A 16,184-nucleotide genomic window follows, 5' to 3' on the forward strand; every position below is an offset into this window, starting at 1 on the left:
CAGTTTGAACTGCTGTAAATGACTACACAAGGCCCAGGCCAACACAGAATCAGGCCCACAGGGCCCAGCAATTGTTCTGCCCCATCTGGGGAGGCAGCTTTGGCCTTCAAACAGTTCTGTCGCCTCAGAGATCCTTGCAATTCCTTTGTTGGACTTTATTCCTATACACGCCTCTAGGACAAGGGCATCCCATGGCAGAGTTGCCTACAGCAAACATGTCCGCCAGCGACAAGGTACTCAGTATTTGAAGACAGCGTGCTACACTCTGAGTAGAGTAGAGGTAGAGTGAGACTGTGGTTTTGGGCCGATCTCTCCATAGAAGGAGAAACTCACCCCAGAGCAGAAGGACCGCACATGGTCCTTGCACCACTTGAGCCCTTGAGTAGGAGCCATTTAGAATGGAGGATGCAGTGCTACTGTTTGTGCTCAGTAGGCTCAGTCCCCGCTTGCCAGGAGCGCAGTGAACACGGGGACTGTGCTTGGCCCAGGGCTCAAGTGGGCAGGTTTATGCTCTTTGCGCCCTTGTCCTTCATTTCTTTGTGCACTGGAGCAGTGCTAGGCCCAGTCTAGCCTTGATTGTGGGAGATGAAGTGACCTTAGTGAAAGACAAGTGATCTGGCCTTAGACTCTAAGATTCTGTGAACCAATGTCACTCCATGTTGTCTGATGTTGCTCACCCACAATGGATGATAAAAAGATTTCTCGGGAGAGCCCTGCTTCCTGCCAGGCAGGGCATATCTTTTAATACTATCTGGAAGAACAGAGCCAAAAGTTATTTCATGAAGTCAATTAAGCCTCAATAAACAGCTGTGCCAGTTTCTGACCACTGTCAATATATCCATTCTCCTTCTCCAAATTACAAGCCTGTTTCATATCAGAGCATGCACCTTCCAGGCATGTTTTTGTGGGCAACTCTCCATTGTTATTGACAGTTGATGCACTCAGCAGCAATGAATATGAATTAGGACACACATTTTCCTTGCCACCCTCCAGGCTGTGTGACATTGGGCATCTCTGTAATGGAAAGATTAAAAGAAACCTCGTTTAAAATAGATTACTAAGGATTGGTTTATATATAAGCAGTGCCTAGGGCTGCATTGGGTTGGATTGGTTTTTTTGTTAATTTGGCAGGGAATGTTTGAAACTACAACCCCTTTGCCTCTTGTTGACAGATCAGTGTGGGACTATCTGCTTGGCAGTCGGCTCTAACGTACATCCGTCCTGTCTGGTTGGGCGCTCCCCCCAGTTTGGAGTGTCTGTACATGGAATATGAAGAGGATGATGACATTTCCTTTGCAAAATGGATGAGCAGTTTCTGGGGTCACAGCTTGATTGATGAGAATGAGAAAGAGGGTAGAGGCTACAGGAAACGCCAGACGCGAGCCTTTAGTGAAAGGAGAGCCTCCCTTCCAGTAAGAAGTGTGTGTGTGTGTGTGTTGCGGGGAAAGCCGGGATAAGTGCCTCATCAAGGGTCTGATCTTGAGATACTGTGGTGATAAGTGTGATACACATTACTGAGTAAATGCAATTCCTGTTGGCTGCATTGGGAGGTGTGGGTGCTCAGCATCTCTCAACATCAGGCGCCTAGTACCTTTATAATGAAAGAAAGAAAGTTAGCTCCATGCCAGAAAAACAATTAAGGTATCTCAACTGGATGAGCAAAATGTTTTCACTCCTTAAGAGTTTAAGCCATAGGGGAAGTTAGAAGGCGTATATGGGCTGTGCTCACAGCATAAGGGAATGGATGTGCTTTAATTACTTATTGAATGAGGATGTGTTCTGTAAAGGACAATGAAGGGAGAGTGAGAGGGGTTTAGGGTTATTCCCTGACAGGTTTGGTTCTGGAAGGAAGGATTAGGTTATCTCAGGTTTCAGAGGAGTAGCCGTGTTAGTCTGTATGAGCAAAAACAACAAGGAATCCTTGTGGCACCTTGGAGACTAACAAATTTATTTGGACATAAGCTTTCGTGGGCTAAAACCCACTTCACCAGATGCATAGAGGTATATATATTACAGCACATGAAAAGATGGGAAATGCCTTACCAAGTGGGGGGTCAGTGCTAACTAGGCCAATTCAATCAAGGTGGAAGTGGCCTATTCCCAACAGTTGACAAGAAGGGGTGAATATCAACAGAGGGAAAATTACTTTTTGTAGTGCTAACACAGCCAATTCAATCAGGGTGGATGTCGCCCATTCCCAACAGTTGACAAGAAGGTGTGAGTATCAACAGAGGGAAAATTACTTTTTGTAGTGACCCAGCCACTCCCAGTCTTTATTCAGGCCTAATTCCTAATTTGGTGTCAAGTTTGCAAATTAATTCCAGTTCTGCAGTTTCTAGTTGAAGTCTCTAAGGTGCCACAAGGATTCCTCGTTGTTTTTAGGTTATCTCAGATTCTGCTCCAGCTTTGGGGAGTGAGCTATTGTATAGATCCTTTGTTGTTTAAGAGTTATTTTTAATGTAACTTTTTACATAGAAATAAAATGACTAATTGTTAGAAAATGCATGACAGGAAGGCAGCCAAGGATTAAGCCCACGTGGAAGGAGTATTCCAGAAAGATTTCTGTCCAGGACCCCCTACTTCACTGCTTTTGCTTAGCCATCTCACGTTCTTCTTCTTGTAGGGACCAAACCTGCTCTCCTTGCTTGGGCAAAACTCCCACTGACTTCAGTGGGAGTCTTGCCTGAGTAAGGAGTGCAGAATTGCATTTACCAAAAAAAAAAAAAAAAAGACGGTAATCTCCTAAACCACTGCAGTATCGCTAGTGCGGGCTGACGCACCGTTTTATAAGGGTGAGCCAGCATAATTATGTGGTACACAAATCTGTAGTATAATTATGTAAAATGTGTTATCAATTTAAGACCCTGATCCTGCAAAGCCTTAAGCACCTGAGTAACTTTGCACACATGAACAGTCCCATTGACTTCAAAGAGACTACTCTCCTATGTAAAGTGATGTAGGTGCCTATGTCTTTGCAGGATCAGGGTCTAATTCTGTAACTATTCTGAATCAGACAAATCTGACCCTGCTGTCCTTGGCACCACCTGTCTGCATGCATAACTTCTCCTTGAGGTCAGACTAGATGATCATAATGGTACCTTCTGGTCTTAAAATCTATGAATCATTGAAATGAAAGATGCTATATATAACTAAGCTTACTATTGTATTGTGGAGATCCAGCTATTTTTGCAAGCAATTTTCTGCATTAACCCCATGTGGAGACTATATTACCTTGTTGAATTTAATCTACCCATGCTGAACCCTTGGTTCCTTTTCTCTGACATATATTATGCTGTGGGGTTTTTCATTGTTAGAATAGGTTTGCTTTTTTAAAAACACTCTACTTTGGTACTTGAGTCAAGTTCAGGAGACAGGTTGAAGCTGCAACCCAGATTCACCAGTTTTTGAACTGTCCAGTCAAGTTCATTCTTGGGGCAGATCCTGGGATGGATCTATGCTGAGTGACTTCTCCACCTTAGGGTGTGACCCAGAATGTATTTATATAGCCATAGGTTTAACACAACCTTTCCTAGTACATAAAAAAGTTCATCAGTTTTGCTGACTGTGGGTAATATCTCTCTCAGAACAGGTTTCAGAGTGGTAGCTGTGTTAGTCTGTATCAGCAAAAACAACGAGGCGTCCTTGTGGTTAGAGACTAACACATTTATTTGGGCATAGGAGTCACACATCATACTTAGAGTTAAGCGTGTGCTTAAGTACTTTGCTGAATAGAGATGGTTTCCTGAATCAGAGGTGCCTGGAGTATTTTCTAGATCCCTGTGCTTTTGCAGTAAAGAGAGGGAAGACGGGGGGGGGGGGGGGTTTCCCAGAGGCCACCATAACCAATCAATGAGAGTTTTGCTGTTAACTTCAATGGGACTAGGAGTTGCCACTTCTATTAGTGTCCTTGGATAAATTCATCTTACTTCAGTGGAGTTACACCAGGGATACATTTCACCTGTTTTGCTTCTCAGTCTCAGGACAATATATATTTATATATATATATATAATTTGAGACTAGAAATTTCTGACCTAGAAACCTGACCAATTTGCAATGAACAGGGTTGAAAAATGAAGCCTCTGATCTGTTTCTAAAAATGATCCAAACAGTGGCACTTGTAGTTTCTTAGAATCCTCTCCTTTAGCCATTTCATGCATTCACCGTGTGCCATAATCTTCCATGGCAGACCTGCCATTGCATGCACATGGTCACTTATGCAATGGGCAATACAAGATATCTATGTCTAGCCATGTATGGACAAAGATTTGTAAAACAACTCCCCCTGCTAACTGCTATAAGAAAATTAATAATAATTTTCACTTTTAATTTCAGGATCCTAGTATCATTTATAGACATTAATGAGATGAACCTCACAACATGTCTCTGATGTATTATTATCATTCCCATTTTGCAGTGAGGAAGTTGAGTCGTGGGATAAGAGGGAAGGTCCTCTCATGGATTGGTAACTGGTTATAAGATAGGAAACAAAGGGTAGGAATAAATGATCAGTTTTCATAATGGAGAGAGGTAAATAGTGGTGTCCCCCAGGGGTCTGTACTGGGACTATTCCTATTCAACATATTCATAAATGATCTGGAAAAAGGGGTAAACAGTGAGGTGGCAAAATTTGCAGATGATACAAAACTACTCAAGATAGTTAAGTCCCAGGCAGACTGCAAAGAGCTACAAAAGGATCTCTCAAAACTGGGTTACTGGGCAACAAAATGGTAGATGAAATTCAATGTTGATAAATGCAAAGTAATGCACATTGGAAAACATAATCCCAACTGTACAAATAAAATGATGGGGTCTAAATTAGCTGTTACCACTCAAGAAAGAGATCTTGGAGTCATTGTGGATAGTTCTCTGAAAACATCCACTCAATGTGCAGCGGCAGTCAAAAAAGCGAACAGAATGTTGGAATTATTAAGAAAGGGATAGATAATAAGACGGAAAATATCATATTGCCTCTATATAAATCCATGGTACACCCACATCTTGAATACTGCACTGCAGATGTGATCGCCACATCTCAAAAAAGATATATTGGAATTGGAAAAGTTTCAGAAAAGGGCAACAAAAATTATTAGGAGTATGGAACGGTTTCCGAATGAGGAGAGATTAATAAGACTGGGACTTTTCAGCTTGGAAAAGAGACAACTAAGGGGGAATATGATAGTGATCTATAAAATCATGAGTTGTGTGGAGAAAGTAAATAGGAAGTATTATTTACTCCTCATAGCACAAGAACTAGGGATCACCAAATGAAATTAATAGGCAACAGATTTAAAACAAGCAAAAAGAAGTATTTTTTCACACAATGCACAGTCAACCTGTGGAACTCCTTGCCAGAGGATGTTGTGAAGGCCAAGACTATAATAGGGTTCAAAAAAGATCTAGATAAGTTAATGGAGGATAGCTCCATCAATGGCTATTAGCCAGGATAGTCAGGGATGGTGTCCCTAGCCTCTGTTTGCCAGAAGCTGTGAATGAGAGACAGGGGATGGATCACTGGATGATTACCTGTTCTGTTCATTCCCGCTGGGGCACCTGGCATCGGCCACTGTTGGAAGACAGGATACTGGGCTAGATGGACCTTTGGTCTGACCCAGTATGGCCATTCTTATGTTCTTATGAGCACATAGGACTTAAGTATTCAGTGTCACTCAGTGGATCATTAGCAGATCTGGGAACAGAACTCAGGAATCCTGGCTCCCATGCCCTGCTCTAACTATTAGGCATTACTACCTAACTAAAATCTATGCTGCCACTCCTTCCCAAAAAATCTTAGTTGGATACCATGGCATACTCTTGCCTGTACGCATGAGACAGTGGTACACATGAGAACTGCCATCAGAAATTCTAGAGATCTGTTTCAAATCCTTTGATTGACTCAGTGACCACTGCAAACTTTAAATACAGTGGGTTATGATGCCTTGCTGAAGTTCCTGAAATCAGCAGCTGTGATCTTTTTTTACACATTTTACCATCATATATCATCCATCATTAAATATAATCCAGCTCAGGCCAAATTCTTTTTTGCCAAAGCATTTTATGCATGTGTGTCACATATGCAAAGAGAATTAGTCCCCTCAGTGCCAGACACAAATGAGACATGTGCCCTGTTCTGGGCATTTGAAAATTATAAAACTTTATCTCCTCAGGTTCTCTGAGTGGAAAACTGAGTTATGTGGAAGGCAGAAAAGGAAAGAGAGTTTATTTCTATATAAATATGTCCACTTTCCAGAAGACATTGCTACTCTCAGTGGTGAATTTGATAAGCAAGCGACATAAGTGCAAGGGTAGAAATCATAGAAATGTAGGGCTAGAAAGGACTTCAAGAGGTCATCTACTCCACCCCCCTCCACTAAGGCAGGACCAAGTAAATCTAGACCATCCCTGACCATACCCTATTCTTAAAATCCTCCAATGGTGAACACTCCACAACCTCCCTTAGAAGATTATTCCAGTACTTAACTATTATTATAGCTACACATTTTTTTCTAATATCTAACAAAACCTGCCTTGCTGCAGATTAAGCCAATTATTTCTTGACTTATCTTCAGTGGATCATCGTCTTTTTTATAACAGCCCTTAACATATTTGAAGATGTTATCAGGTGGGTCTTCTTTTCTCAAGGCTAAACATGTCCAGTTTTTTTAACATTTTCTTACAGGTCAGGTTTGCTGGGTTGCTGCTGTTGAAATTACTGACACTTTATCTATGGCAGTGGGTCTCAGCCTGCAGGCTGTGGGCCGCTTGCACCCCAGTCACCACACAATTGCGGCCCATATTACATCCTCAGGGCCACACAGGTAGTATATATAGTGTGTGGATGCGGCCCAAATAACACATAGAGAGCTACATATGCTGCCCACAATGGAAAATAGGCTGAGAACCACTGATCTATGGAGAAGCAAAACCAAGTCAGACTGAAGGTTTGCCTATCACCACCCTATTAAAGAAGACAAACCTGATTCTAGGCTCAAACCATTTTCAGGCACAGAATGCTTGGTTATGAGGTTCTTCAAAGGAAACAAAGAAATGGACAGATAGTTTTGGATTCTGAATGTCTGATGTGCTGGGGCCTACATGCTCCAAATCTACTGTGATTCTTGAATAGGCCCCAACAAACAATCAACAGTAACGTTGGTACAGTGAAGAGCAACTCTGTCTATGGGAGCTGAGGGAGCTTAACGCCTCAGAGCATGAATAGTTTTCTTCAATAGAAATACGTGGCTTATAAAAGGAAAAACATTTTATATTCTGGGCTATGCAGTCAGCATAAATCCTGCTTGTGATGGCTGGTGCTCACTGGAGGCATCACCTAGTGGATAGGTGGTCAGACCTTTAGTTGCCACATCTCTACTCTTTCCCCCAGACCACCTCCATGCCTGGTGTCAGTCTGTCTTCTCTTTGTTTGGGCTGGAATTGACCCTGGAGTCACAACAATATGATTATATAGATTGGTATTTAATATGGCCCTGCCTCAGTGATCTGCACCGAGGCCTACTCATCTTTAATGTGCATCTTTAATGTGGCCTATTCAATGATCTGCTCTGAGGCAGATACACATTTTTGAGGAAGACTTGTTCCTTAGCTGGAGCAATTGTCATGTCTAGAATGTGCTTTTCAGTCTGTCTTTTGCTTCAGACCTTGTTTTATAATTCCACATTGTGAATGCAAATTTTAAAAATGCGTTAATTAAAAAATAGAATACTTTCAAATACTACACAGAAAGAATGATAGAATATAATCCTGGATCTCAAAAGTCCTCCTGTTTTTGCCCAAATCTCCGAAGAATAGACTCTAAGAGATTTTTCCAGTAATCGATGCACACATTGACCCAGGAAATAGACTCAAAAGCTATAGTTTTGTTCAGTTTAACATAGTATGTTTACTTTCCCCCAAAACTTAATTGATTGCTTTGATGTACTTTTAAACCATAATACAATATGACTTAACAGTAAATACAGCCAAATCAACCTGTTTGAAACAGTTTATGCTTCAAAGTAAAAATAGTTTGACCAGAATCATTACAGCTTTTCTCAAAAGTGATTGTACTGGTGCTTACTGAAGGAAGTTATGTTTGGAAATGAGAACTGAGAGGATACAGTACAAGATGAATAGCCCTGAGACCAAGGTGGTTCCATCTGTAGTAAAAATGTGTGGAAAAGGTAAAGATTTGCAGAATTCTACTGCAAAAGTGGGATGTACAAGTTAACAATTATCAGGACATTAAGTCACAAGAAAAATCTATATAACAAGATTCCAAGAATGTCACTCAGTGTGTTGCTCTGAAACCTGTTATGTTTATCAAGTCAGTGTAAAATGATGGAAGCAGCTACTAGCATTTTTGTTCACAATATCACCAGGTTCAATCATCACCAGGATTCATGGTCTGTTAGCATCAAATTTTCAAGTTCTCAGCCATTTTGAGTTAACAAATTACACCCTTGTCGTGTACAGCTACAGTTAGGCATGAATCTATGACATGCCAAGAGTCTTAGACCATTGTGATATCAGAGGTAACTCAACCAATCGCCACCCTTCCTCTACAGTTAATTTGCATGCAACAGTTTCATTGGTTGTATGAGGGAGACTGCACAGATGGTGGATTACATGGTCCAAAAGCCACACCTGTGTGTCCAACTGCCATGCGCACAATCCAACACAAATCTATCTACACAACCTTCTGCCAGACACAAATCAATGCAATCATTCACACGACACAACCAGCATACACAGTAATTCCAAACACACATAGCCCCTCACTGCAGCACATACCCCTCATTTGCCACCTGCACAAATCTACACAACTTTCCCTGCACAGCAACATAATCAGCACACACAATAACCCCAAACAGCACTCTGAAGCCTAAAATGTGTTTTGGGTCAGTGTGAAGCTATGGAAAGAACTACACATGGTTGAGAATATCACCAGGTTCAATCATCACTGGGATTCACAGTCTGTTACTGTCCAATTTTTAAGTTCTCAGCCCTTTTGAGTTTGACACACTGACTTTACTAATTACACCTGGGCTGCAGCATGGGATTTTAATTACTGCCAGTGTGTAAATCGAAACAACCAATTAAAAAGTCAAAATCCATGTATATGGGACTGTCATATCTTGATGAAAAATGCATAGGTCTGTCTTGCTTCAAATATGGCAGTATCTGGGCCGGCACAAATGTAAATGTCAGTGAGATTATTTATTTATTTATTTATTTTTAGTCCTTCGGAGTCTGACTGTCTGAGCCAAGTCCACTCACTCCCTGTATTGTTAGAAATCCACTGAAACTGTTTCACCCCATGCTGGCACACTGATTTCTGAAGGCAGACAATTATTGCTCCCAATGATTGCTTTCTGTAGTAAGGTATGCTATTTGTCTAGGGTACAGGGTGTTGTAGTTTGGCTTTTCACTGACTCTTCCTGTGTTCTGATAGACCACACCAACATTTGTGGGTTTTATGGATATTTTCTGGGTCTCATGTTTGGGACCATTTTTGTATTGTATGTCAGTGTGGCTGCTCCCAGTAGGTTTAGCTTTGCGCTACTACTGCTAATAAGAGAGACCTGGAGACCTTTGCAAATAACAGTACCATTATTAGTGCATCAGACCCAGAATGCACAATTCAAAAATTCGGTGGGTGTAAGAAATCAGAGAGGTGAGGCTCATCGGTTCTATCATGACTCTAAGGGCTGGTCTACACTGCCGCGCTAGTTCGGCGGCTGGGGATCGAAGTTCCGAGTTCGATTTATCGCGTCTGGTCTGGACGCGATAAATCGAACCAGGAAGTGCTCGCCGTCAACTGCGGTACTCCAGCTCAACGAGAGGAGTACCGCGGAGTCGACGGGGGAGACTGCCTGCCGCGTGTGGACCGCGTCTGAACCGCGGTAAGTTCGAAGTAAGGTATGTCGAATTCAGCTACGTTATTCACGTAGCTGAATTTGCGTACCTTACTTCGACTTGGGGGGCAAGTGTAGACCAAGCCCAAGAGCTAGAGTCATGTTACAGACAGTAGAAGGAGGTAAATCACTGGAGTAGTATTAGCCAGAGGCAGCAGACATCAGATGTAGGGCCTAATTTTAAGAGGTGCAGAACACCCAGAACACCAGATGTAGTCAATGGGAGTTGCAGGTGGTCAGCGTATAAGAAAATCAGGCTCCGAATGCCTCTGTGTATATGGGGAATAGGGGAGAGTGAGCTCCACAGTGGCCCTTGCTAGACCATAGCTCTGCAGCTGCTTACGAGCACCCAGAGGAGTGGGAAAATCAGGCCATGGCCAAGGCCTCAGTCATGCCTGCTCTGAGGCAAAGAGCGCTTCCAGCCTCACTGGTGTCCCCTCCTTGCTGGGTGCTGCGTGGGATCACTGTGCGTGGGAAAGAAAGACTGTGCATTAAGCCTGTGGCTAATGTATAAGCCCCGTTCAGAAAATATACCTCATATTTAATGCTCTTTCCCATCTTTTCTTAGAATATATTTCTAGACTGTGGGACAGATCCTCAGCTGGTATAGAATTATAGAATTATAGAAATGTAGGACTGGAAGGGACCTCGATAGATCATCTAGTCCAGTCCCCTGCACTGAGGCAGGACTTAATATTATCAAAACCATCCCTGAGAAGTGTTTGTCTAATCTGTTCTTAAAAACCTCCCATGACAGAGATTCCACACCTTCCCTAGGTAATTTGTTCCAGTGCTCAACTACCCTTACACTTACGAAGTTTTAATCTAAATTTCCCTTGCTCCAATTTAAGCCTATTACTTCTTGTCCTGTCCTCAGTGGATAAGGAAAACAATTTATCACCCTCCAATCTGTAACATTTAAATATTTGAAGACTCTTATGTCTCCCCTCAGTCTTTTCCAGAGTAAACAAACCCACTTTTTTCCTTGTAGGTCATGCTTGCAAGACCTTTAATCGTTTTTGTTGCTCTCAGGTGTAGCTTCCTTGAAGTCAATGGAGCTACTCTGATTTATAGCACCCGAGGATCTGGCTCCAACTTCAGAAAGACACTGTTGACTATTTCGAAGGCTATATAATACTTAGTACTTATATGTCACTTCATTCTCCTTTACAAACATTGAATTAATCCTCACAACATCCTTGTGAGGCAGATCAGTAAATGTTATCTTCTTTGGACAGTTGAGGAAACTGAGCTACAGAGAGTCCAAATTTTTCAAACTTGGGTGCCTAAAGGTAAGGCACCTAAACTAAGGCTACATCTATGCTATAAGCTAGCAGTTTGATTCCCAGTTCACGCAGACATACTCGCGCAAGCTCTCATCAAGCCGGCGAACTAAAAATACTAGTGTAGCCGCGGTAGCACAGGTTCAGGCAGGTTGGTGAACGTGGCGGCCAGCCCATGCTACCCTCGCTGCCCGTGCTACCATGGCTATACTATTGTTTTTTAGCGTGCTAGCGCAATGAGAGCTAGCACGAGTATGTCTGCACGAGCTGGGAATCACTCCCCTAGCTCACAGATAAATGTAGCCACGGTGCCCTGATTTTTAGAGGTGCTGAGCAGACGCAATTGCAGCTGGAATCAATGGATGCCGAGAGTGCTCAGCACCTCTAATAATTAGGCTACTTATTTGAATGCCTAAGGTTAGGTATCCACAATTGAAAAATTGAACTAAGGGGCAAATTCTGCTTCGGTCTCTGTGGAGGCTCCCTTGGCAGGGTGGTTCGTGGCACAGGGCGGGCAGGCTACAAGAGGCTGTACAGCGTCCTTTATCCATTCTGTAGCAGAGTTTGATGTACATAAAGGCTGCTCTGCTTTTATACATAGTACTGAACATTGACCTCTTCTATTGCAGGCCAAGCTTTCGTCCATCCATATGACAAGACTTCATGCATCTACCAAAACCCCATCTTCAGGCCACTTGAGGGGCTGCAAGGAATTTCAAGAGGGCCAAGATGTTAAATGCCATTGTCACACAAAGGCATGCAAAATATCCTCACCAGATGGCTCGGGATCAACAAGTAGATCAAACTCAATCCAGGAATTTTCAGAATCCTTTGAGAAGCAACTGCATTTCAAAATCAAGCGCTCCGTTTCTTTGGTAGGTAACCACCATTACGGGTGCTTAGTCCACATAAGAAACAATGAGCCAAATTCATCCCATTGACTTCAATGGGGATATACCAAGGATGCATTTAGATTAGTCTCTTAAATGAGGCAGTTTGTACAGTAGCACAAACAGGCTTAGTTTGATAATATATTATTAGCCTGAACACCCTTAATGTCGTGCCATTCTCTATACCAGTTGCTGGTGGGATTCCAAAATAAGGCAACTAGCTGGCCTGGACTGACCATGGTGGTAAGATGTTTTAAATGGATTCTCCAGCTGTGCCAATGAAGTGTTACAATATTAAAATTGTGCTGCTTTTTATAGCTGGACAGGTAGCTGCTCACCTTAGCCCTCTTTCCCGTTGCTACTGACCTGTTTAACCATATAGAGTGTTACTCGTAAGATGGCCCCTGAAGCATAGGCATTTTACTATATTTTCTATTTGCCTTGATGACACAACCAGTTACAATAGTTTCTGTCTTATAGTTCAGTTTCCTAGGATTTAACACATATTCTCCCGTCTTAACTATTCATAAAAATGGAGAGAGAATAATACATTTTAGCATTTTTTATTTCAAGGCCTTTCATAAAAGGAACACAGTCAACTTGAATCACACTGCCTGAAAAGGTTTTACTTATTGTTGCCAGTGAAACTTAAGATTACTAGAACTGAATAAACAGAAGGGGAAATATTTCTCTCTCGTTTTCCAATTTGTTTTCTTTGCATTTAACAATACTTTGTGTGTAGTCATTTTCAGCTGTTTGTGTGAGTCTTTCATACAGCAGTATGGGAGAGAAAATCTTTACAAAAAGGAGATGTGATTGTAAAACCACAAAAAAATCGGTAGATGGACTCTGGAGCAGATCCAAAACCTGAAATGACTTTTAACTCTTGTTATTTTTTGTTTTGCTAGATTTCAAGTTGACTCTGGTCCAGCAAGGCATTTGAGCAGGTGTCTTAAGCATGAGATTTCAATAGGACTACTCCCATTCATTACATTCAGTGGGCCCACTCACATGCTTCAGGGATAGGCACCTGCTTATATAAGTTGCTGAATTCAGCCCCAAAGAGATGAGATTGGCTACCCTATCTCTTTCATAGACAAAAGCTATTTTAAAAGCACTGATTAAATTTTCAAGTTGTGAACTCTTAGGGTCAGATCCTCATCTGGCATTAATTTGCAAAGCTCCATTAAAGTAAATTTGGCCACACTGGTTTACACCAGCTGATCTGTAGTTTTAAAAAAGTTGTAAAATATCCTTTAATTTGATGACTTAATATAAAGTGGAGTATGGTACATGGAGAAGAAAGGGCTGGCAGTTGGGAACAGATTCTGACTGGCTTTGAGTGGTGGGACAGAGAGGAGAGATATGTCATAAATGTCCTTCACTTTGCTTGTGCTCCCGGGCAGGAACCAGCCACAAAATCACAGTCCTTCGACTCCCTGAACACAAGGACTGCTCCAGGCTCACGAAGATGACAATTATCATGAGGATGATAATTACAGCGTATAAGACTATTGTTATAACTTTATGTGCACCTTTGTAACCTCTTTTTCCCCTTTAGGGACTGCTGAGCTCAGAATTTATTTCATTTAGGACCTTGCACTGTCCCTTTTGCTTTTCTCCACATAACTATTCTGGTTTATTTATTGTTTGCAAGAGTTGCCAATGGCTAGATAGTCTGTAAATGCACGATACGGTTTGGATAAATGTACTGCATATAATACACAAAGTTCTCACTTCTGACTGTACTTTAGAAGGAAACCAGAATGTGTGTAGATAACAGTAGTGTTTCCATGGGGTGTAACTGGGGTATACTTTGGTTCACCTTTCAGGCAGCCTGATCCTTCAAGGTGCTGCTTACGTTCAAAGCCCCTTGAAGCCAGGGCAAGTTGAAGGTGTTCAGCACCTTCCAGTATTGGACGTTAGCTGTCAAAAATATGAGAGAGAATTTGAGAGTACACTTGAACTTGGATTTCAAGTTTAGCCATGAGAATTCCTATTTCTTTGAACACTATAAAAGTCCTTGAGGTGGCATTCAATCCATCCCTTACACTGCAACACAGGAAAGATACATGGGGAAGAGGCAATCCTATTCAACCTCATTCTTAGTGTATTGCTTCCCTCTTGAAAGTTGCATTGATGACAGCTAATAACCTTCAGCACCTGTGTTTGGGGAGGTCTTCAGAACCAACAGAGAACATCATCAAGACATGTGGAGGCTTCATTACAACCTGGATCAAGTGAGAGAGTAGCAAGACAGAGGCTGGTCTGAAATCCCAGGGCTCCTCCTCCCTCATGGCCTTTCAGATGGGTGATCCCACCTGTAGGTGTGCAGCATACCAAAGTTATAGGGGAACACATGTTGCACCCTGCTGGGTTTTAGGGTGACTACTCTGGGGCCATGAGTTTGAGACACTCATGTTAATGCTGATTTGGCACAGGTAGGTGACCAGCATTTTTATAATATCTTTTTGATGAAATAAATTATGAGCTTTTGTCACTCTTTTGGGGATTTGTTTCTAATTTTCTCCATTCTATTTTCCTTTCAGCAACCTGAGGGCATGAAGGAGAGGAGAGAGCGAGGGAAGATGTGCATGTCCAAGAGCAGATCTCACAAGAAAGAGGGAGGGAAGAGGGAGCCAAAGAAAGAGCAGGAGGAAGAAGAAAGACCAGAGATTTCTGCTGGAAAACAAAGCTAATAACTTCCATCCTCAGGAGGCATTAAAAAGAGAGATTTCTGCATAAAAGGTTACAGTGTATTGGAGCCATTTACTGAAAGAGTAAAGTGAGTTTTGTTGTTTTGTTTTGATTAGATGGAAGAGGTCAGTTAGCTAAAGTAAAGTAAACCCTAATTTTAAAAATAAAATGATTACAGTGATACTTTTGAAGCTGTGTTTCTATTGTCCTCTTTTTACTTTCTCCATTATAAGCGTGACACTTGCTTTAAGGAGAGTGCGTGCCTCGTTGGATCAAGGTTTAAGTGAGCCCTGCATCATTTTAATCTGGATTTCAGTCAGATTTAGATTTATCACAGCAGTGGACATGCTCATTTAAAAGGAGAATGAACACAGGTTGCAGACCCTTGCAAAATCACATGTAACCCGCTTCATTTAAATTTTTGTTAAAAATTGGAAATTGAGCCCAGACTTATCAAGAGGTTTGAGAAAGAAAAATGTCACACAAACTGCCAAGCGCTACACAGCTCTGACAGTTGGTTTGGTTTGTCTTGTAAATGAAAATTTTCTTTTTTTAACCACCCCCCAAACATTTATTGAAGCAATAAAACAAAAGGGAATACACAGCTTTCACTGAATATATCACTGGCTCTGTTTAAATCCAGGCTCTTGCTTCTGCCCCACCCGTCCCTGCTATACCTCATTGCTTCATCCCACCATGTTTCCTTACCCTTTACTATCCCTCCGTGTTACCCTTGCTCCACCTCATCTCTCCCCACCATGCCCCCAATGTCAATTTCCCCACCCGTGAACTAATGCACCCTCCCACTTCTACCCCCAGGCCTCACTCATCTACCTCAATCTCTCTTGTGCTGGTCCTCCCCGCCCCATGTACTGTCTCACTTACCCACTCCACAATTCCTGTGAACCCTCATTGTCTCATTTCCGACCTTATCTCTCGTATGCCCCTGTAATCCAAAGACTTCCCCAATAAAACCAGACTAACCCTCACCAATCTGTGTTCTTCAGGGAGATTGCCAAGAGAGAACATTGCTTCCACAATCCAACAAAGCAGGAATGTTCAGTGGAAGGGTAGCAGCCCTTTACCTTTACCACTTGTTCCACTTCCATGATTAGGGTCTTTGCCAAATGAAGGGAGCTGGGCTCCTGGTCTGCCTTTTCTAAGCAGGGCCTAGAGAAGCCCCATCTCCCAAAGGATGAAGTTTCCCTGTACTCAGGGGAAAGTCCCACCAAATATGGGCAAGATTTCCTTCTGGGCACAGGAAAAATCTGCCCAGGTGATGGGACTTAGCTCAGCAGAGGGAAAAAAAGAACTAGATAAGTTCATGGAGGATAGGTCCATCAATGGCTATTAACCAGGATGGCCAGGGATGGTGTCTCTAGCCTCTGTTTGCCAGAAGCTG

General features: G+C 42.2%; 1 protein-coding gene across 1 annotated transcript; it reads left to right on the plus strand.

Moving 5' to 3' along the window:
* Nucleotides 1–1,262: 1,262 nt before the first annotated feature.
* LNP1 (leukemia NUP98 fusion partner 1) lies at nt 1,263–14,784 on the plus strand. The gene is made up of 3 exons (XM_065419163.1): nt 1,263–1,412; nt 11,825–12,070; nt 14,635–14,784. Exons 1-3 carry the CDS (start codon nt 1,263–1,265, stop codon nt 14,782–14,784), a joined length of 546 nt encoding a protein of 181 aa, XP_065275235.1.
* The last annotated feature ends 1,400 nt before the right edge of the window (nt 14,785–16,184 follow it).

Source organism: Emys orbicularis, chromosome 1 (assembly GCF_028017835.1).
Source record: "Emys orbicularis isolate rEmyOrb1 chromosome 1, rEmyOrb1.hap1, whole genome shotgun sequence".
Classification (NCBI taxonomy): domain Eukaryota; kingdom Metazoa; phylum Chordata; order Testudines; family Emydidae; genus Emys; species Emys orbicularis.

Bases quoted from the DNA above. Each gene is read 5' to 3' on its own strand.
- LNP1 (XM_065419163.1), top strand. From the start codon at position 1,263: ATGGAATATGAAGAGGATGATGACATTTCCTTTGCAAAATGGATGAGC. The intron at 1,413-11,824 runs GTAAGAAGTGTG...CTTCTATTGCAG, and splicing joins AAAGGAGAGCCTCCCTTCCA to GCCAAGCTTTCGTCCATCCA. The intron at 12,071-14,634 runs GTAGGTAACCAC...TTTTCCTTTCAG, and splicing joins TCAAGCGCTCCGTTTCTTTG to CAACCTGAGGGCATGAAGGA.